Consider the following 22,866-nt stretch of genomic DNA (forward strand, 5'->3'; position numbering starts at 1 on the left):
AGGGTCGCCCCACCTCTGGCCACTCTCCCCAACAGGGAGGCACGTCATACTCTGCCCACAAAGGCCAGTGCCAGGGCACTGCCGCAGTGCTCCAATCTCACCACCGTGTTCCAACAGAGGTACTCTGGGGGGCACCAAAGCAGACCACCTGGACCTGCCCGTCCACCCTCACCCTGCAGCCAGCACTGGGCAGGTGGCTTGGCTGGCACAGGAGGACACGGACACTCCTGACAGAAGTGGGCTCTTGGTATGTTTACCCACTGAGAGGAGACTGAGGCTTAGACAGGCTCCTCAGCTTGGAGCCCCCATGTTCTGGCTGAGTCTGTGGTGATTCCCAGGCTCTGCTTCTCCCCAGGGGAAGGATTCACCAGGAGGCCTGTGGAAATGGCACTGAGCACACCTCAGGGCCGGGAGACCATAACTGGGTAGACCACATCATGTGCCAACCACGAGGCCCTGGGTGTGAGCCTGGCACCACGTGGGAGGTCCCGGGATGGGGGGGGGCTCCATGGATGGTGGATGCTGGAGTAGTGCAGTCTCTCCCTCAGTCTCTCCCTCTCAAAACAGAAAGATCAGGCTGAGGAGACTGCCCAGTGCCCCTGGCACATGCATGAGGCGATGTGGTAAAAGGGAGCTGATGTTGGGGAGGTGATGTCATAAGTCAGAGCTTCCTCATCAAAGAGGTCCACAAACAGGAGAGTGAGCAGCAAGGCACAGTGTACACCAGGCTCAACGTGGCACCAGGGAGATGAGCAAACCAGCTACCCTGCGCAGGAGCCCTGAGAAAGGCTCTGGGCCCTGGGACACAGGAACATCCCCTGGGAGACCCGGCTGCCTCGGCTGGGGAGCAGGCACATTGCCCGCAGACTCCCCAGCCTCTACCCACCCCCACCCCCACCCCCCCACGGCAATGCACACACCTGGAGTGGACGGGCCCACCTTTCTGCTCGGTGATGAGATGCTGCACGAGGACGTCTGTCATGCTGTCTCGGTAGGCATAGCGGTCCTTGTAGAGCCCGTGGACGGTGCTGAAGATGAGCTGGTAGAAGGCGATGGATCCATCCTGGCAGCCCACCACCTGCGAAAAGGGGCTCGGTGGGCCCAGCGTGCAGCAGGGGCGGCCCACAGGGGTAGCCTACGCCCGCTCAGCCCAGCCTGCAGAGCCAGGCCCTTCTCCTACCACGTAGTTGGAGTCGGGCTTCACTCTGCATGTCCACACCCAGGAGCTCTGCTCCCCGACGGTGCCCAGCCGCACGCCGTCCTTAGTGAAGAGGGTCACCTGCTTGTCCGAGCCACCTAGCAGAATGTACTCCCCCTTCGTGAAGTAGCTGACACAGCAGGGGTCAAAGTTCAGAGACCGGTCCTTCCCAATCTGAGCAAAGAGGACACGTGCCAGAGAGAACCACTGAGTCCACAGCAACAGGGAGGCAGCTGAGGGCTTTCCTGCCGACTCAGGAGGGGGGTGAGGGAGGGTGAGGCAGGAAGGCAGCTGCTCCCTGTGACTGTGTGACTCCCTGGCCCATAGTGAGCAGCTGAGCCTTGATCCGTCACTCCTCAGACCTCCCTCTCATGGGCCTCGTGACTAGACTCCCCGCCAACCTGGGGCTGCATCTGAGGAAGCCCCTGGTGACTGGGCCACCCACAGGGTAGGAGCCTTGTGCCATGCGCCACAGGTGGAGTGTTCTGCACGTCACTTCACCTGCACGTCACTTACTCATCGCTGAGGCTATTGGGTTGCCTTTACTTTTTCTAGCGTTGCTGTGTACTGGCTTTTGTGTGGACACGTTTCCCACTCTCACCTAGCCCCTCAGAGTAGAGCTGCTGAGTCACAGAGTAACTTTTGTTTGGCCCCTGGAAGGACTGCCAGAGGTTTTAATGTTGGTCTGCTTCTAAGACCCCTTCTGTTCTGATCATCACGTTAGGTTTGCTTGCATTGCTTAGCTGTGGTCTATTTACATAATCACTGCTTTACCTGAGACCCGCCCTGCCTACAGGGCACTGGTTTGATCCCCACCGGTTCCTGCTCTTTCTCCACTCCGCCCCTCTCCTAGTCACATCCTGTTTTCCACTGTTTAATCCCACTGGTTCGCAGGCTTTTTCTTTCTCCCCACCCTCTATCCTACGCAATTCCTCTTCCGACCTGACACACCTCAGGAGATAGAAAGGACAGGATTTCCTAATGTATAGAGATTAGATTCATTGCACTGCATCCCTGCTCATCAATAAAGATTGAACTGCGTCCCAGCTCAGCCGTGAGTCCCTGGTCATCTGTCTCTTGCCCGTGAAGCTATCCCAGCATCTGGCACGTGAACAGGGACAGGCATTTTCCCAGTGGCTGAAGTGCTCTGTACTCAAGCATTGCAGTGTAAGGGTCCTGACTCCTCCACAGTGACCAACCTCTATTTCCCTGGAGCCAGTGGTGCCCAGCTTCCTCTCGTGTGCTCCCTGGCACCCGGTATGTCTCACCTGAAGGGATATGGGCTCAGACCCTCTTTCCATTTTTTAAAAAATATTATATTTATTTATTTATTTATTAATGTGAGGGATAGGAGGACAGAAAAAGAACCAGATATCACTCTGGTACATGTGCTGCCGGGGATTGAACTCAGGACCTCATGCTTGAGAGCCCAACACTTTATACATTGTGCCACTTCCCGGACCACTCTCTTTGGCTATCTTTTTATCATTGAGTTGTGACAGTTGTTTGTATCTCCTGCATAAAAACCCCTGAGCAGAGACAAGATCTGCACAGACCTTCCCCCACACTGCCGGGTCTGGCTTCCCACTGTTGTCCACATCCCCTTGTTTCTGAGCTCAGCAGCTCACTCCTTCTCTTGGGCAGAATAAACTGGGACCTGCTCATGGGGTTCATGCTCTGCCAGGCCTCTTCTTCATCCTGGCCCACCCCTGATAGCAATGCCCCTTTCCTCTCCTCCTCTGCCAGGAGAGGTGCCCCCTCACCCCAGCCCAGGAGGCCTGGTTTGGACCCATGGCCCCCAGCCTGGGGGTAAAGGCTGAATTTGCTGTCTCCCCACGGAAGCCCAAACTCCTACCAATATAGATAAATCTGAGTACCCCTGAAGTCATCTTTTTTTGTAAATAAAAAGGCCATTTGAGATTACCATTATAAACTAAGACTGTGACGGGAATAATTTCAAAATCTTGGCTTTTCCCTTTAGTTTTTTCTTTTAATTTTATTTATTTTTTATTTATTGGATAGAGACAGCCAGAAATTGAGAACGGAGAGAGAGAGAGGGAGAGAGAGAGACACAATATTGCTTCACCACTCACAAAGCTTTCCCCCAGCAGGTGGGGACCAGGGACTCGAACCAAAGCCCTTGCACACTGTAATATGGTATATATGTAATATATCAGGTGCGCCACTACTTAAGTTTTAAATGTCCGTTTATTCGTAGTTTCTTATCTGTAAGTTTAGTAAAAGTGGGCATCCAACTGAACAGGCTCTTGATCAATCAGTTCAACCTAAAATCGACTATAAAGCTGTCCTGCCTGCAGCCCCATTCTCAGCTTAGTTCAGGCTGTTTTACACGGACCAATGCTCACTGGAATAGTGATTATTACTGACAGTTTAACCTATTCACTTACTGTTCTGAAGAATTTCAAGTGCTTAGAACTCTCCCCAGTAGGGATCCAGTGCTGTGTCAGGACAGCAGATGGCCATGGACCCTTTGGGGGACGGACAGTAACAAAGGGACAGAGTGCCAGGAAGCGAGCGCACAGTGAGCAGAGGCAGGGTGTGAAGAAAGTGGAGAGACACCCCAGACCCTCCACTGAGCTCAACTTGTCCTCACTCAGCTGTGAGGTAGCCATGGCATGGCGGAGGGCAGCTGCCATGGTGGCGCTGAGGAGAGGCCCACCTTCTCGGCTACCTGCAGCCCACGCACCATCCACGGATAGCACATCCGTCTCCCTGCCACCGGGCTCTCCCATCTGAGGTGCACTTCTGCCACGGGACGGCTCCTTGTGCGCTCTTTACAGCTGCGGTTCCTGAACCCTGGCAGACTCCTCCCCAAGCTTGTCCCACCTTCCCTTCCGCCCACAGATCCCAGGATCCAGTCACCCCCAACTCATTCTATCCTGCATTGGCGGGCACATCCATCCCACTGTCTCTGCCCTCTACCCCTGTGGGTGCATTCACAGGCCCCCTACAAGGCCTCCCACCCGCCAAGTAGCAATGGCTCCCTCTTTGGTCTCCATATCATCCGCCTGTCCATCCAGCCTGCCCTGGAGCCATGGGCCACGCCACACTGGGACTGTGGACCAGCCAGGGTCCTGCCCCAGCAGGCCAAGGTGCTGATTCACACAGCACCTGGCACAGCTGAGGGGATTCTCTGGGTGGGCGCCCAGAGGGTCTGCAGGAGGGTAAGACAAGCTCAGGAGCCCAGGGCAGGAAGGCCTTCCGCCAGGCCCAGCTGAGTTTAAGCCCGGCCAACTCTGGGGGACCCTGGCCCTCACTCCCATAGCTGAGGACACGAGGGCTCATGGGGCCAAGTGACATCAAATGAGACGAACTAGAGGCGCAACCCCAGCACAGGGCCAGTCTCTGCACCAGAAGCTGACAGTGAGGAGACCCCACCCTAGAGCACCCCCAGAGAAGGAGGCTGGTAGGCCAGGGCATCACCCGCTGGCATGCGGAGCTGCCTACCTGTTTCCCACTCAGCTGGTAGAAGGAGAGCTTCTGGCCCCAATCTGCCACAGCCAGGATGTCGTTGTGTTCCTCTCTAATCAACAGAAGACAAGCGAGGTTAGGTGAGAGTGTGGCCTTGGAAAAGTCAGCCCAGAAGTTTAGCAAAGAGAGAGCCAGCTGGGCTGTCGGAGGCCCCTGCCAACAGAAGGCTGTGTGAGGCCTGTGGGCCTATCAGCTGCCGAGGCTGAGCTGCGAGCCTGTGTTTCTACAATGCAGAGGCTTAGGCCCCCAGTTTCAAAGCTTTCCAGAGAACAAAGCTAAGAGACTGAGGCTGTGGAGCCAAGAGCCTCTTGTTCTGCCACACTGAGCCAGCACACCAGCCTGCTAAGCAAGTGGGGCTGCTGCAGGTGTGTGAAGCCACACTGCCTGTGTACGTCTCCACGGGGAAGGTGGAGCCTTGTGGACAGGGGACACGGGGAAAGTGAGGGCCGGGGGTGGGGGGGTGGGCAGGGGACACAGGGAAGGTGTGGACCGCGTGACCTCTGAGTGGACAGAGGGGACCCATGGGAAGGTGGGGCCACGTGATGTCTGATTGGACACCGGCTGGGGGCTCCCGCACGCTAGTGGTTTCTGCCTAGACCTAGTGAAAGGAGACAGAGGTGCTCTGAAGACTGACACCTGACTCAGAGCCAGCGCCTCCCAGCAGCTGCATCCGAGGATCCAGGCTGCAGAAAGCCAAGATCCGTGGCCGGGGGCTGCTCCTGCTGGAGACCAACCCTCCATGCACCTGGTCCAGCCCCTGGCTCATTTATTAGCCCGTGGCCCCCTGCACCCTTCAGCCTGTATGCAGGGAAGCAGGGCAGGTGTCTCATGCAAAGCCTGGCCCAGCAGACAAGCAGTGGCAGTCACAGGCAGGTGCGCACAACTAAGGTGGACAGGTAGAGCGAGGTCCTGGCGGGCAGGGTGCCCAGCCCTCTTGGGGAAGCCAGACGGGGCTCAGAGTTGGACTCAGCCCCCGTGAGCTTGGTGGGTGCATCTCAGCCCTTTCCCTGCCTGCTGTTCTGCCTGTGAGGTGTTACCAGAGTTGTACCCAGCGCCCCCCCAGCTCTTGTAGAGCACCGGCCTCAGCCCTGTGTGTGCGGCTCCTACCAAGTAAAGGGCTGGCCCAGGGGGCACCAGAGACATCCAAGGACAAAGAAGAAAAGGGGCTGAGGACCCAAAGCCCCCCCCCCTTCCCGTTCCCTGTTCCTCTACCTCCTAGCTCCCTGCTAGCCCGGGGTTCCAGACAGCACTGTCTGGAGAATCCCAGGCCCCACCATGCTTGCCCAGTCTGAATGTCTGGACTGCTGCAGGCTGCCCCACTCCAGGGAGAAAGAAGTGGGGGCAGTCAAGGCTGGGGGCTTGGACTGGGGTGGGGGGGTTGGAGCTGTGGGTGAGGTAAGGACTAGGGGGTGGTCAGGGCTGAGGGTGAGGACTGTGGGGGGATCAGGGCTAGGGGTCAGGTCTGGGGGAATCAGGGCTGGGGGTCAGAACTGTGGAGGTTGAGAGCTGAGGGTGAAGACTGGGGTTCAGTGATTGGGGTGCAGACTGTGTGTTTTTGTGTGGAGTGGTCAAGCCTTCCTCCCTGACCTGCATCCCGGCAGAAGTGAGGTGCTAAGTGGGGCCCAGGGACCCTCCAGGGAAGTAGGATGCAGGCCAGCCCAGGGCTCTCGCCAGGCTACTAGTGACTTCAAGTGTTGCTGGGAAGAGCTCACTCTGATGGCCAGTGGGACAGAAGCAGGTCTGGTCAAGCCTCTGAACACCCTGAGGGGTGGAGGGGCAGGTGGCAAAGAACTAGCAGTGGCTACTCTGGGGACGGGCTTACAGGGCAGCCTGTGGCCTTTTCAGCACGTCCAGGGCTCCTAGGTCCACACAAGCAAGATGGTGTGCTTCCCTGGTGCCAGGTCTCTGCCCTCGACGCCAGCCACTCTTGGCCAGCGGGCTCAGAGCAGCCTGGTCCTGGGAGGCCTACTGGGCCTGGACCCACCTAAGGAGGGCTCCTCAGGCCACACTCACAAGTCGTCGTCCCTGGGACTGTCGTCCTCTTCCTCGGGCTCGTCCTCCTCTGCCTCACTACCCTGACTACTGTACACTGTCGACTGCAGGGCGGAGGGGAGCTCCTGAAAGTATGTGCTGACAATATCTTCCTCCGCGTCCTCGCTCTCCCTGCACGTCCAGAAACTCTCCCATCGGCTGTAGACGGGAAGGGGGCTCACAGTCACACAGCCTTAGGCTCCGCTAAAGCTCTCGTCTCAGCCCGCCAAGGAGCCCCACACCCTGCCCGGAAGAGGACAGCAGCAGACCCGAGGCATCCTGCCTCTCATGAATTAGAAATGGCACCCTGTGGCCACAAAACTGAACAGCAGGAACTCTGGGGGAGGCTAATGGATCTGAAGGCATCAGACAGCACAGTGGGGCTTGGGGGCAGGGGCACACGGCCAGGAAGAGGCAGAAACGTCTGGTGGAGGAGAGGCAGTGGGGTTAAACAGCCTTCTAAATCAAGCCGGCCCCACCTGTAGAGTGACATTGGGCTGGTAAGCCACTAAGTCCTTTAATTTACCTTCAGAGGTCTCATGGGGGATACTGACAGCTTAATAATATCAGAGGATTATGGGCAGAGCATCTAAGCCCATTAGTCCACCCTCAAAGTCACGTGGGCACAGGAAGGAGAGTGTGTGACAGGTTTGTGGAGGTAGGTGCCAACTGTCTGTGGAACTACAGGCTCAGGGGACATCTGTAGGATAGCTTTCAACTGCCCTGACAAGGACAGAGAACAGGTTCTCAAGAAACCCATTTCCATGGTCCGGGAGGTGGTGCAACAATAAAGCTTTGGACTCTCAAGCATGGGGTCCTGGGTTCAATCCCCGGCAGCACATGTGCCAGAGTGGTGCCTGGTTCTTACTCTCTCCTCTTATCTTTCTCATTAATAAAATAAAATAAAATCTTAAAAAAAAAAAAGAAACCCATTTCCTCCTGGGTGGGGGCCTTGTGCTGCCAGATTTGGAGGGAAGAATTGGAAAAAGGGAAATGACCAAAAGAAAGCCAGAGCAAAGAGGTCAGCCTTGATGAGCAGGGAAGTGGCACGCACTCCCACACGCTCGCACACGCATGCACGCACAGGGCCATGCTCTAAGCAGGCCTACACAGCTCTTCTGCCAAGCTACATCTCCAAGATTCGGGGCCCAGCTCCCATGCAAGCCCGAGACTGTGAGGGACGGGAGGGGGGGTGTCAGAGCACCTGGAGGGGTTCCAGCAGATGGACCAGATGGGGGACAGGGAGCCACCCGGCCGCTCAATCTTCACTTTCTCCTCGCCGTTCTTGTTCCGGATGCTGATGACGCCATTGAACATGCCCAGAGCCAGGTACTGGCCATCGTTTGTCCAGCTGCCCATGCACCAAACATGGCCCCGAGAAAGAGAGGAAGCAACACAGGGAAACCTGTGAGGAGGCCTCAGTGACGGGGGTGGGGCCTGACAGGGTGGCCCCAGTGACAAGGCCTATCCCAGTCCTGACATAGAGATCAGAGGATTGAGTGGAGAACTGCCTGCTTTGCTTTGCTTTTTTTTCTTTTCTTTTCTCTTTTCTTTTCTTTTTCCTTCCCTTCCTCTTTCTTTCTTTCTTTCTTTCTTCCTTCCTTCCTTCCTTCCTTCCTTCCTTCCTTCCTTCCTTTCTTTTCCAGCCCTGCTCAGCTCTGGCTTACAGTGGTACAGGGAATTGAACCTGGAGTTTTAGAGCTTCAGGCATGAGGGTCTCTTTGCACAACCATTATGCTATCTACCCCGCCACCATTTCTTTCTAGACTCAATCGTAAGCTGTGAAGGTGGGTGCAGGGCACATCTTTCCCGTCTCCCTGAGGCTGAGGTGAGGGCTGGAACAGTCTCTGGTCCCCACACACACTTCTGCCCAGCCCCCTTCAAGGGAATCTTAACAGGCTCTGCTCCAAGGGTCTCTAGCCTCTAGACAGGTGCTTAGCAGGTGTGGAACAAAAACTCCATTCTGAATAGCTGCCAGAGGTCCCAGCTCAAAGCTCAGTGCATTTCCTAAGGAAGGGCACAGAGCCTGCCGGCAAGCAGACCTGAGACCCAGGCCTGGCTCCAAAGCCCACACTTGCTCCAGCACTCACCCCGCTTGCACAAGGAGGCTGAGCACAGCTCTCGGCCAAGGCAGCTTGTTGGTAGGGGTCAGCATGAAGACAACATGGGGCTCTCTGTTTCCTGACCATCAGAGGTCCTTCCCACAAAGAGAACAGAAAAGCAGGAGGAGGTGCTGGGCCCAGACCAACCCGCAGGCCCAAGGCCTATTTGCCTAGGTGAGCCAACGGGCCCCCAAACCTGCCTGGCACAGGAGGGAACATGGCCACTTTAGAGCTACCACGACTCACCTGCAGCAGGTGATCTTGCTGCTGGCTTTGTGCTTGGAGACAGACTTCTGCTCAGGAGACCACAGGCCTTCAAAGCAAGAAGGCGGAAGTCAGGCGGTAGGTAGCACAGCGGGTTAAGCGCATGCAAGGAGCCCAGTTCAAGCCCATGGCTCCCCACCTTCAGGGGAGTCGCTTCACCGGCGGTGAAGCAGGTCTGCAGGTGTCTGTCTTTCTCTCCCCCTCTGTCTTCCCCTCCTCTCTTAATTTCTCTCTGTCCTATCCAACAACGATGACATCAGTAACAACAATCATAACTACAACAATAAAACAAGGGCAACAAAAGGGAATAAATAATTTTTTTTTAATTTAGTAGAAAAAAAAAAAGCAAGAAGGCGTGAAAGATACGTAGGTTGTGATACTAGTCCTCCACAAAGAGGAAGAAGCTCACACACACACAACATCTCCAGAGCTGGGCCAATCTGAAGAGTCACCTGGGGCCAGGAGCTCTGCTGCATGGGCCCTAGGTTGGGGCCTCAGGACCACATAAGACCGTGGACAGCAGCAGGTGGTGGGGGCACCACTGAAGTGGATCTCTCTTCTCTGTCTCTCCTTCTCTCCCCCCTCCCTTCAGACACAGAGGTGGGGAAAGCTTAAGAGCCCTGAAGAGGCACCTAGTTCTGCCTGTGCTCTCATCACTCCATCACTATCACTCCCTCCATGGATTCTACTTGACTTAGAGTAGCTGTCACTGTCCCATCAGCCAGTGGGGGTCAGGATTAGCATAAGCCCCGAGGGCAGGACCACCACACCCTGAGTATGCAGAGGTGGGGACCTACCAAAGTCACTGGAGGAGCAGGAGGCCAGCTGGTGGGTAACGGGGTTGTAGGAGACGCACTGGATAGAGTCGTTGTGCCTGCGAGAAATGGGCTACACGTCACGAAGCAAACCACAGTGCTGGTGGCCCCCACTGAGGGTTGAACGGACCCCAGCCTTCGTCAGAGCCACCACGAGTTCCACTGTGAGGGGCCAGAGAAGAGCGGGGCAGCGTCCCCCTCCCTGGAGTCTCCTCTCCTACCACTGTGCCTCCTCAGCGTCTGTCACCCAGCAGCCTGGCTGTGTCCTCCAGCCAGTCTGATGTGCCGAGCACCGGGGACGGGGCTGGGGAGAGTGACGGAAGGCAGGAGCCCTGTGCCCGATGGCCTGGAAGTGCCTCCCAGTGCCCACTCCTCTCTGTTGGGTGGAAACCCAGGTGAGATGCTGTGGAGACATCGGGCCAATGTCTGGAAGCCCAGCAGGGCCGCCACAAAGTGTCTTCCCTTCGGTGACACTCCCCCACGGCCTTGGTTACTCAGTTATTCACTCCCGGAAGCTGCCTGCTGGTTAAGGACCTGCGCTCCCAGTAGCATTACTGCAAACAGCCAGAGGCGGAGGGGTCCATGTTCATTGATGGCAGAGAAGCAGGTCACAGGACCCGGCCAATACCTGCACCAGGCCAGGCCAGCCCAGGCCAGCCTCAGGGAGGGGCTCTGACATGTATCACCCAGGTGAAACATGAAGGAAACCAGCCACGAGTGGACCCTGGTTACAACTCCACTCACGGAAGTCCAACACATACAGACAGAGATGGGTGGTGTGGGGTGGTCAGCTCAGTGGGCACAGCCAGCAGGGTCCTGAGGATGGGACGTGGCAAAAGGGAGAACCTAGTGCTGCCCCAGGACAGGGGAAGCCATAAACGGGCAGAGTTTGAACTTTCAGATGGAAAAGTGCTGGAGATGGGTCAAATGCAAGATGGCAGCCGTGAGCTGTGCCATCCAGAGGATGGCCGAGCCCCATGGGCAGGGAGGGCTACTTGGCAGGGGAGCAGCAACACTGGAGACGGAGGTCTGAGGGTGGCCAGGGCTGCCAGGAGTGCTGGGGGTCAGCTGAGCAGAGCCCCAACACTGGGAGAGAAGCTCAGAGGCTCTGGGAGGATGTGGGGTCACTCCGTGAGACGGCCGGAGAGGACAGGCTGGGCTGGGGCGGAGTCTCAGTGGCAGGCTTACTGAAGTGAGCGGTGTGAGGGCATGAGGGTCAGTGTTGGCCAAGCGACAGTGCCCCAGAAAGGGTCACTCCCACAGGGATGGAGGTGCAGAAAGCACAAGAACTCCAGTACTAAGGTGGTGGTATGGTAAAGTGAGTGTGTGAGAGAGAGAGAGAGAAACCACACTTAATAGGAAAGTAAATGGGGTGGTGGTCACCTTACTCAGTGCACATGGCACCACGCACAAGGACCTGGGTTTAAGCCCCCTGTCCCCACTGCAGGGGGGAGTTTCATGAGCAGTGAAGCAGGGCTGTAGGTCTCTCTCTCCCCCTCCTCACCACTGCCCTCAATTTCTCTGTGTCCTATCAAATGAAAAAATAAAGATAAGGGAGTCGGGGGGAGGGGTAGCGCAGCAGGTTAAGCGCAGGTGGCGCAAAGCGCAGGGACCGGCATAAGGATCTCAGTCTGAGCCCCCAGCTCCCCACCTGCAGGGGAGTCGCTTCACAGGCGGTGAAGCAGGTCTGCAGGTGTCTATCTTTCTCTCCCCCTCTCTGTCTTCCTCTCCTCTCTCCATTTCTCTCTATCCTATCCAACAATGACAACATCAACAACAATAATAACTATAATAACAATAAAAACAAGGGCAACAAAAAGTAAATAAAAATAAAAAAAATAAAGAAAGATAAGTGGCATACCCGGTTAAGCACAGATTTTACAGTGTGCAAGGACCCAGGTTCAAGCCCCTGGTCCCCACCTGCAAGGGGAAAGCTTCTCGAGTGGTAAAGCAGTGTTGCAGATGTCTCTCTGACTTTTCCTCTCTGTCGCCCCCTTCCCTCTTGATTTCTGGCTGTCTCTATCCAATAAATAAATAAAGATTTTTTAAAAAAAGTTCAAATACTTATTTTTTAAAAAAATAATAAAGATAAATAAATAGAATGAAATATCCCATTACTGATTCATTACACAGCCTCCCCTTACCCCACATGAATTCTGTGACCTGGGAAGTAGCACAGTGATGCTCTGGTTTTCTCTCTCTCTCTCTCTCTCTCTCTCTCTCTCGTGCATAAATTAAAAATCCTTTTTAACAGAAAGTCACTTACGTATATTTCAGAATGCCTTCCAACTTTGACGTCCAGATAATGACACTTTTATCAGCTGATCCGGAAGCAAAGCGCTTACCTAAGTGTTTTCAAAAAGAAAATTTTCTGGAGTAGGGCACCAAAGTAAAAACCTTGAGGAGAGGTTGAGGGTGGATATTCGGCTTCCTGGGGTGGTGGGGTGGGGATGGGGTAGGATGGGACACAGTCTTTTGGTGGTGGGAATGGTGTTTATGTATACTCCTATTAATCTGTAGTAATATAAATCACTATTTAACTAATATGAGAGGGGAAAAATTGATTGCATGTCTCAAACTTTTTTTTTTTTTTTTTTTTTAACCAGAGCACTGTTCAGCTCTGGCTTATGGTGGTGTGGGAGACTGAACTTGGGACTTTGACGCCTCAGGCATGAGAGTCTGTTTGCATAACAATTATGCTATCTACCCTCTGCCCATGTCTCAAACTTTTTAAAGCACAGACTGAGTCTTTTTAATACACAAGCTGAGTCTTTGATATGCTGACTCTCTCAAAACCCTAGACCAAGGAGAACAGAAGCAACCGGTGGCACAGCTATATACGAATAATGTCAAATGACATAAATTATGGTGATGCTGGGTATTATACAGCAAATTCTAACAAAGGGATTTTTCAAAGTTAACCCAGTTACCAAACAATGTGATTATAACAGTAATTATCTATTATCTTCTTGAACCCTAACACAGCAGGAACCTCACATTTCCACTATAGAGCCTATATTTCCCCCAGTCCTGGAACCTCATGCTTCTCTCAATTCATACCAAACAATATTGCATCCACCGATCCCAACCTAATCAACACGAGTACCACCTTAGCATGCTTCACTTCAGACTGTGTCCACAGACTTCAGGTGTGGAATGACAACTCTTCAGCTTCATTACTCAGGTGAGACCTTTCCTTTCATAGTATTCTCTAACTCCATTCCAGGCAGTTCACTTCCTAACAAAGTCCCATAACCTAGCTATAGACCAGGTCCCATGAAATAGAACATATGCTCACATGTATCCATAAACTAGGGCAAAATATATACCTGAAAGCAAAAGTACACAATAGTCTGCAGTGAGTACCCCCCACACTTCATCTGCACTATTCCAGCCTTTAGGTCCATGATTGTTCAATAATTTGTTTGATGTTAATTCTCTTTTCAGCCACTAGGTTCCAGATGCCAGCATGATGCCGACCAGACTTCCCTGGACAGACGACTTCACCAATGTGTCCTGGAGCTCCACTTCCCCAGAGCCCCACCTACTAGGAAGAGAGGCAGACTGGGAGTATGGATCGACCAGTCAACGCCCATATTCAGTGGGGAAGCAATTACAGAAGCCAGACCTTGCACCTTCTGCATCCCACAATGACCTTGGGTCCATACTCCCAGAGGGATAAAGAATAGGAAAGCTATCAGGGGAGGGGATGGGATATGGAGATCTGGTGGTGGGAACTGTGTGGAGTTGTAGCCCTCTTATCCTATGGTTTTGTTAACGTCTCTTTTTTAAAATAAATAAATAAATAAATAAAATTTTCAGGGGCCAGACAGTGGTGCTCTGGGTTAAGCACACATAGTACTAAGTTCGAGGACTAGTGCAAGGATCCAGGTTCCAGCCTCTGGCTCTCCACCTGCGGGGGGGGGGGGGTGTCACTTCACAAGTGGTGAAGCAGGTCTGCAGGTGTGTCACTGTCTCCTTCCCTCTCTATCTTCCCCATCCCTCTCAATTTCTCTGTCCTGTCAAAAAAAAAAAAAAAATTGAGAGAAAAAAAAAATGGTCACAGGAGCGGTGGACTCATAGTGCCAGCACCAAGCCCCAGTGATAACCCCGGAGGAAAAAAAGGAAAGAGAAATCTCACACTTCCTATAGCCTAGTGTCGCCCAGAGAGCACTTCTGAGAAGCCAGTGCTTGAAAGCAGCTAACAAGCCTCAGCTTCCCTCGCTTCCGTCAGTGCTGGGTAGCACGGCTTCGGTCCACGAGTCTGGGTCTAAACCCTGTCTGCCTGGCACTGGCCAAGCAAAGGCGTGTGAAGGGCCTTCCCTGCGCTGGGCCTCATGCTCCAGACTGAGGGCTGGGTGTGATTACACGGCACCATCTGTTGGGCTGTTGGAAAAGACATGGCGTATTTTTTCTGCTTTTCTATGCAAAAGTGCATCATGACTTTTCCAACAGTCCAACAGATAAAAAAAAAAAAAAAAAAAACAGACATTAGGTTAATCCACGGAAATACACGACAGTAACAAAAAGTGGGGTCCCATCAGCGAAAGTAACTGGGGTGTCTGGTTTAGATGAGGGAAGGCTGCCCTGAGATGGAAATCTTTCCATTCAGACCTCAAGGGAGCACAACCTCTCAAGGTGTAGAGAGAAGAGAGACAGCCCCCCACACACACACGTGCACAGAGGCCTGAGATAGCACACCCAGTAGAGCACATGCTGGCCTGCGGGTGGGGCTGGGTTCAAGCCTCTGTGCCAGCATGGGGGGAACACCTGCACAGGGATAGGCTTCTTGAGTGGTGGAGTGGGGTCTCAGCACCCCTTCTCTCTCTCCCTCTCCTCTTTCCCTCCATCTATATCTCCCAATCTCTACCTAGAAAAGAAAAAAAAAGTCTTCTGGAAAAAATAAGAGTCTCGTAGGTGAAGCCACCACGAAGCCCTAGTAGGAAAAAGAAAGAGAGAAAGACATGTCTCTCCACACAGGTAGAACAGGGGTGCAGAGAGCCAGAGGCAGGAAGAGCTGGGCCTGGGTGAGGGCTGAGAGGCAGCCAGCGTGGACCCCCAGGGCGAGGGTGAGGTGGGAGGGGTGACAGCCCCAGAGTTCAGGCCACTGTCAAGGTCTTGCTCTTTATTCCAAAGCCATGCAAAACCAGAAGGCTTCCTGCGGGAGAGGTCGTGCTGCCTGGTGAGAAGTGATACCCAACAGGTGTTACTGCTGGAGTCTGCAAGGCCAGGAAGCAGCACAGGGCCTCCTGAAGCAACAGGGAGCCTGCACCTGCTCCGATGAGAGATGACTGTTTAGAAGGAAGGGGGTGTGGCCTAGGGGTGGCGCAGCAGGTACAGTGCTGTACTCTCAAGCATGAGGCCCCGGGCTCCATCCCTGGCAGCACTTGCACCAGATTGATGTCTGCTTCTCTCTCTCCTTTTTTTTTTAACATTTATTTATTTATTTATTTATTTATTTATTTATTTATTCCCTTTTTGTTACCCTTGTTGTTTTATTGTTGTAGTTATTATCGATGTCATTGTTGTTAGATATGACAGAGAGAAATGGAGAGAGGAGGGGAAGACAGAGAAGAGGAGAGAAAGACAGACACCTGCAGACCTGCTTCACCGCCTGTGAAGCGACTCCCCTGCAGGTGGGGAGCCGGCGGCTCAAACCTGGATCCTTTTGCCAGTCCTTGAGTTTGGCGCCACCTGCGCTTAACCCGCTGCGCTACCGCCCAACTCCCTTTTTTTTAAATTTTTATTGTTGTAGTTATGATTGTTGTTGTTATTGATGTCGTCGTTGTTGGATAGGACAAAGAGAAATGAAGAGAGGAGGGGGAGACAGAGAGGAGCAGAGAAAGACAGACACCTGCAGACCTGCTTCACCGCCTGTGAAGCGACTCCCCTGCAGGTGGGAAGCTGGGGGCTCGAACCGGGATCCTTCTGCTGGTCCTTGCACTTTGTGCCACATGCGCTTAACCCGCTGTGCTACCGCCTGACTCCCAGCTTCTCTTTCTCTTTCTCCTCCTCTCTCACTAAAATAGCATACTTTTTTTTTGCCACTATAAACAAGACTTTATGTTTAAAATGATCTGTAGGGGCCAGGTGGTGGTGCACCTGGTTGAGCACACATATAACAGTGCACAAGGACCAGGGTTCGAGCCCCGGGTCCCCACCTGCAGGGGGAAAGCTTTGCAAGTGGTAAAGCGGGGCTGCAGGTGTCTCTCTGCCTCTCTCCCTGTCTATCTCCCCTCCTCCTCTCAATTTCTGGCTGTTTCTATCCAATTAACAAATAAAGGTAATAAAAAAAATTTTAAGTAAATTAAATAAAATGATCTGTAAAGCTTTTTGTAATAGTTGAAAATCCATGACCAACTTAATGCCCATGAGTATAAATGAAAACAATGTCCAATGAAGTGTGTTCATATACTGCACAATATACTTGTCTTGAAGTACTTTAGTTTGGCGGCATACCTGTTACTGTTATAAGTTTGTAGTTAAATGAACAAAGATACTTATAAAATTAATGTTGAAGAAAGGGAGTTTTTGCAGGATTATGTATTAAGTTTACTCATTTATATGAGCAATTAAAAATAAAGCCCGGGAATCGGGCGGTAGCACAGTGGGTTAAGCACAGGTGGCGCAAAGTGCAAGGACTGCCATAAGGATCCTGGTTCGAGCCCCCAACTCCCCCACCTGAAGAGGAGTGGCATCACAAGTGGTGAAGCAGGTCTGCAGGTGTCTTTCTCTCTCTCTCTCCCTCTGTCTTCCCCTCCTCTCTCCATTTCTCTCTGTCCTATCCAACAACAATGACATCAATAACTACAACAATAAAACAAGGGCAACAAAAGGGAATAAACAAATAAATAAATATTTAAAAAATAAATTAAATATAACCCATATAGGGGCCGGGCGGTAGCACAACAGGTTAAGCACACATGGTGAGAAGCACAAGGACCGGCCTAAGGATCTCGGTTTGAACCCCCATCTCTCCACCCTCAAGGAGGTCGCTCCATAAGCAGTGAAGCAGGTTTTCAGGTGTCTTTATCTTTCTCTCTCTCTGTCTTCCTCCTCCTCTCTTGATTTCTCTCTGTCCTACCCAACAATAACAATAATAGTAACAACAACAAGGGCAACAAAAATGGGGAAAAAATGGCCTCTGGGGCAGCTGATTCACAGTACAGGCACCAAGCCCAGCAATAATCCTGTAGCCAATAAAATAAAATAAAATAAAATAAAAACCCATATTTTAAGGACAGTGGGTAAGCCATTATTGGGGTTAATGATTTAGAGCTCAGTTGTTGGCACATGGGTAAGATTGCCCACCTCCCTGTGGTAAGTGTCTGCAAAATACAGTCACCATCAAGTCAGGTCCAGTTATGGGCTCTGAAGAGCTGCGCATGCTCAGGCAGGCAACCCGAGATGCTTGTGTTTTGGCCCCAACTCAAAGCCGGCATGCTTGCCAGAAACCATTGAGAGCCCTTTGCTCTGCGCAGTGGTGACCTGAAGTGAGTGGTGCTACACTCTCCTCCGGGGCTGGGCCCTGGGCTGCCTAGGAGAGGAGTGATGCTGGGTGCTTGCTGGGAGAGCTTCTCTCCACAGTGCTTCCTGGGAGCTGCAACCTCCTGCCTGTTGTGTGTGTTCACCTCGGGGACTCTGAGGAGGTGGGAACACAGGAGGTTCTGGACAGAGCACCAAAGGAGCTCAAGGGCCCTGCTTTTGGGATTTAGGAGGAATGGTTCCCACCATCTCCCCAGACACTGTCTCTACTCCTACTGACCTGGGAGACCAGCTGCCTGTTGTGGATACAAAGCAAAAAGAGGGTGCTGGGCACTACAGCCTCCAGGGTGAGGCAGTTGGGAGCATCCATCTTCCATCGTCTTTTTTCCTTTTTTCATTTATTTTGATAGGACAGAGGGAAAATTGCGGGCAAGGGAAGATAGAGAGGGGAGATGGGATAGAGGAAGGGGAGAGGCAGAGGCAGAGGGAGAGATACAACACTGCGTCACCACCTGTGTAGCTTCCCCCTTACAGGTGAAGGCTGAGTGTGGACTTGAACCCTGATGCTTGCACACAGTAACGTCTTGTTGCCCTTCTCTAGGGATGCTGGGGAATGGACTAGACCAAAGGAAAAGGGAAGAACTCATGGAACCTGAGAGAAATGGTATCAGGAAGTGGGGCTTCTACATCGCAGGTGAGAGCTCTCAGGCCTCCAGCAGAGATGGAGTCTAGGAAGCCGCCAGCCCTGCTGCAAAAGCCCCGGTGTACACTGGGAGTTGTGGTCCATTTGCCACCTAGAAGCCAACCCCTAGGGTGGGGGTAGATAGCATAATGGCATAATGGTTATACAAACAGACTGTCATGCCTGAGGCTCCGAAGTCACAGGTTTAATCCTCCACACCACCAAAAGCCAGAGCTGATCAGTGCTTTAGTTAAAAAAAAACAAAACAGCCAGCCCCCCACCCCACCCCAGTCAACTCCTGCTCACCTACCCTTCCTTCCCTCCTTCCTTCATTTTCTTTCTTTTTCTTGATTGGGGGATTAATGGTTTACAGTCAACAGTAAAATACAGTAGTTGGTACATGTGTCACATTTCTCAGTTCTCCACACAACACTCCAATCCCCCCACCTAGGTCCTTTCTCTTTTTTTTTTTGTCTTCCTCTCTCTTAATAATATAAAATATTAAAAAGGAGAAGAGGAGGAGGAAAGCTAGTAACTCTAGGGAGAGAGAACAGCAGAATCTACAAGACAGACTTGCAAGCCTGAGGCTTAGAAGTCCTAGGTTCAATCCCCGGCAGCACCATCAGTCAGGGCTAAGCAGTCGTCTGGTATGAGCAAGCGCCAGGCCACTCTGAATGTGTTCTGTATTTTCAGGCTTTCTTCTGAGGGCACTAGAATTTGGCCTTGAGCCTCAGGGTTTCCACATGAAGAGTGAAAAGTGGTAATACCGTCCTCTTTGTGGGGCTTAATTGGGGGATCCCTAAAGAACCTTCCACAGGAGCTGAACTGTGTCACACCCTGCAAATACTACAGAAGAGGAACCCAGTTTATTCACTATTGCTGGCGCAAATACAGCCCCCCTTCCCCGCACTGGGGGTGGCGGGGGGGCTGCTCTGGGTTCAGGGTCTGTGTAGGCTTCCTGTGGCATCATAAACAGCTGCAGGACCCGCAGGGGGCTCCTGACCAACCCTAAGCTTTCACTTCCTCATTGGAAAATAAATGTAGTAATAGGATTTAGCTGCTAACTGCTGCAGATATGAAGTGAGCTTAAGGCTCTCAGGACAGTGGAGCCAGCACTAAGTGCAAAGCACTCTGCTCTCTTCAAGTTACCTTCAATTGCTTTTCTTCAACAGCAGCAACAGCTCTAGGCTGGTCACCTGTTCCAGGCTGGCCACCTGCTCTAACTATAAGTTCCATAAGGACAGAGGCCTTTGTCTGTTTTTGTTCCCTGAAGTAGCCCATAAAGTTACGATAGTGCCTGGCACAGATGACCCTTAAGAAAAACTTGCTAGAGGGGCCGGGTGGTTGTGAATCTGGTTGAGCACATGTATTACAATGTACAAGGACCCGGGTTCGAGCCCCCGGTCCCCACCTGCAGGGAGAAAGCTTCACGTGTGGTGAAGTAGGGCTGCAGGTGTCTCTCTGTGTTTCTCCCTCTCTATCGCCCTCTTCCCTCTTGATTTCTGGCTGTCTCTATCCGATAAATAAAGATAACAAAAAAAAGAAAAACTTGCTAGATGAGGGTAGACAGCACAATGGTCATGCAAAGAGAACTTTATGCCGGAGGCTCCAAAGCCACAGGTTCAATTCCCCACACCAGCATAAGCCAGAACTGAGCAGCGCTCTGGGAAAAATAAATAAAATTAAAATTTGGTTAATCCTAATAAACTCCCTAGCTTTAAAAAGACTGGTCAAATTGAATGACTAAGTAAAAAGCAAAGAAAGAGACTTAGCTACCTTCTGAATATGCAAATTGTGTCAGTTCACTAAAACTAACTGAAGACAACCTCAAAACACGGAGCCAGTGCTGGGACAGGACCAGAGCTGCCTCTTACCGTCCTTCGCATACGCCACGCAGTACACCGTGTCCTTGTGTCCCTTCAGGGGCTGGAGTAAGGTGCCATCAGAGGTGTCATAAACCTGGCAAAAAAACAAAAGAAGCCAGAAGTGAAATGATCCACATGCCCTCCAGTCCTCAGAATTCCTACAGCTGCAGCTGCTAGGTTGCTAGGTTTGTTTCGATAACAAAACATATGTCAAGACTTCAGAAGTGCACCCCACCAGTACTGCACTGAGGAAACACGGAGACGGTGACTTCAGGCTGGGTAGCCGGGAGACGTCCTGGCCCATGTCTTACACAGCTGCAGGTGTATGGAGCAAAGGTTCACTCTGCAGACCTTCTCAAACTTCACTCCGTCTTAACGTGAGTTTGCTTATGTGACCAATCAAACTAGACTCCCCCACTCCCTAGGCAACCCCCCCCCAAAAAAAAAAAAAAAAAAAAAAAGACCAGCCGGTCTGTGCAAAGAGCCAGCTACAGCACAATTTAATGCCAGAGTTTACCCGTGCTGCCCTTAACACCACTGTCAGAGGCAGAGGTGTCACAGATCTGCAAATAAGAGGAAGGCTTTCCAAAGCACAGCTGCGATGACGATTCAGGATGTCTTGGGCCTGAACATCCTTCAGTAAGTGGTGCTCAAAAAACATACCATGTGAGGAGGAAAGCAAAGCCCTTCAAAATCAGAAGTAGAGAAGGCAGCTTACAGGGGAAAGAACCCAAAGCCCTGAGAGGACTGGAATGTCTGCCTGGAGGGAAGTCTGCAAGACATTTAACTAAGACGCGAAGATGGTGTTGCCAGGCAGAGAATAGACTGGCCAGTCTGCATAGCTGGAAACAACAGAGCAGAGGAAGTGGACTTCCGCAGAAGGAAAGAGAGACTACAAAGGTTCCCAGGTCACACAGACAGCTCTCTGGAAATCACTTTTAGACACTGGGAGAGGCTCCAGACGGAGCTTATATTCTTTGAAAATATGAAAAACAGGCCAGGGTGTATATGGAATTGTTTGGGGGGGGGGGCAGTGACAGCATGCTGGGCTCAGATAATCTGCCTTCTGAGGGGAGAGGGCTTCAAGTCTCATTGCTTCAATTTTTCAGGGGGACAGAATCTGAGCTGACACCAACCCCATTTCAAAGGCGTTTTGATTAACTGTTTTGAACTCTCTCATGGCATCTGGAGTAGAAAGGGAGAGATTAATGGCTTGAAGGGAGCTATTGTTCACAGGCCCCATCTGACGGACAGTTTACTTACCTGTTTTAAATGGCCCATTTCCTTCCCTAATAAAACCCAAGGGCTGGTCTTTCCGCCCTAGCCTTTTTTATCTTTTAAAAAAGGGTCAAATTTCAGAGTACTTTCAAAAGAGAGAGAGGGAAAAAAAGCACTTAAAAAGGAAACTCAGATAAAATCCTACCAGTAATCTGTTCCCTGCAGCCAGAATCAGTTGTGTTCCATCAGGCTTGAACGCAAGGTCATATATACTAAACAGGACATAAGACGAGACAAGAAGACAATCAGAAATCAGAGTGATGAGGTCTGCTGCCAGCCAGGACAGCCGGTGTCACTTCCAGTGAGACAAGACACTGCAAATGTGAGGACGGCAGCTATGGCTGGGAACTGCACGTGGCTGCAAACCCCAGCCAGCACGCCTCGGCTGCCACGCAGTCAAGCACAAGGTAGGTCCACATCCCCATGTGGCCAGGGGCAGCAGGCCGGGAGCCAGTTGAGGGTCAGCAGGTCAGGGCACTGGGGCTTCTCTAGAGACCACAGGGAATCCGTGTAAAGGCCAGTGAGCCCGGTCTCTACAAACAAAGCTCCGTACTGAATTGTCACTACTGTCTCCAATTAACTAACGGGGTCCCTCCCAGGAGCTCAAATAACAGGCACAAGGTGGGACCCAACAATCCCTCCACCAGCGGAAGGTGAGACTCAGACATGCAAAGGCCTGGATTCAAGCCCCACGCCCACCCACAGGAGGGATACATCCAGAGCTGTGAAGCAGTGCTGCATGTGTCTCCTCTCCCTTCTTTCAAAATATATTATTTATTAACTATTTATTTATTTAAATGAGAGAGACGCAGAGAGAATGATAGAGAGATCTACCAGAGCCTTGCTCAGCTCTGGCTGATGATGGTGCTGGGGATTGAACCTGGGACCTTGTGTGCGCTCAACAAACCCATGACATCAATTCTAAACATGTTTTCACATTTTAACACCTCTGGGCTTGGAGTGTGCCTCATAACTGACACTGTCAGTTTAATGGGCGCCATTTGATTTGTGTCCTTAATACAATTCTTTTATAACCACCTCTCACTAGATGAAATACAAAAGAATACTGTGACAGTGGCTCTGGGAGAAACCATAACATCATCACAGAGGAAGATGCCATGTTCTCATTTGGAAAGAGGAGGAAACTGCACTTGAGAAGGGGAAAGGGAGGAGAAGCCTTTCAGGCGAGGAAGCCACAAAGGAGGAAGTTGGAGAATAGCAATCGGCCAGATTTGACCAAAACTCGTGCTTCTGTGCAGGGCAGCAGGGAGAGAAGGACTGAGTGCCCCAGGGGCGCATCCAGGTGACTCTGTGAGCCATCCACACAGTGCCAATGCGCCAAGTGCACCTGTGCCAGGGGTAGACAGGCCTGGTGCTGGAGCAATTCAAATGCTTCAGCCCAACAGCAGTGCCCGCTGTGTTAGCACGCAGAGCCCCCCCCACGGAATGCCCTACACACACACACACACACACACGAAACCCCCCCAACACACATTCAGAGCCCCCAAATACAGAATCGCCCGCCCCAGCAGCTCTACAGAGGCATTCATTCACTCATCTCCTCCTCTGTCTCTTCCTCAGTCTCTCACCCTCTCTGGGTGGGACAGCCGCTGGGAGCAGTAGCCTCACACAGGAGTGAAGCCCCGGAGACCCA

The 22,866-nt window shown here is 52.2% G+C and overlaps 1 protein-coding gene across 8 annotated transcripts in view; it reads right to left on the reverse strand.

The window, feature by feature from the left end:
- The window catches only part of IFT122 (intraflagellar transport 122), a 58,567-nt gene that overhangs the window by 25,887 nt on the left and 9,814 nt on the right, over window positions 1-22,866 (reverse strand). For 7 of the 8 annotated variants that reach the window (XR_009547080.1, XM_060180659.1, XM_060180660.1 and 4 more), the window contains exons 2-11: window positions 21,358-21,424; window positions 19,944-20,028; window positions 12,169-12,247; window positions 9,885-9,961; window positions 9,070-9,136; window positions 7,926-8,072; window positions 6,704-6,880; window positions 4,667-4,742; window positions 1,181-1,372; window positions 940-1,078 (exon numbers count right to left, since the gene is read on the reverse strand). Coding sequence is in view for 7 of the 8 variants with exons in the window: in XM_060180659.1 (XP_060036642.1) it covers window positions 940-1,078; window positions 1,181-1,372; window positions 4,667-4,742; window positions 6,704-6,880; window positions 7,926-8,072; window positions 9,070-9,136; window positions 9,885-9,961; window positions 12,169-12,247; window positions 19,944-20,028; window positions 21,358-21,424 (1,106 nt within the window). In the remaining variant the exon portion in view is untranslated. The remainder of the gene's footprint in view (window positions 1-939; window positions 1,079-1,180; window positions 1,373-4,666; window positions 4,743-6,703; window positions 6,881-7,925; window positions 8,073-9,069; window positions 9,137-9,884; window positions 9,962-12,168; window positions 12,248-19,943; window positions 20,029-21,357; window positions 21,425-22,866) is intronic. The other variant, XM_007517082.3, reaches the window with a different exon arrangement.

Source organism: Erinaceus europaeus, chromosome 21 (genome assembly GCF_950295315.1).
Source record: "Erinaceus europaeus chromosome 21, mEriEur2.1, whole genome shotgun sequence".
Lineage (NCBI taxonomy): Eukaryota > Metazoa > Chordata > Mammalia > Eulipotyphla > Erinaceidae > Erinaceus > Erinaceus europaeus.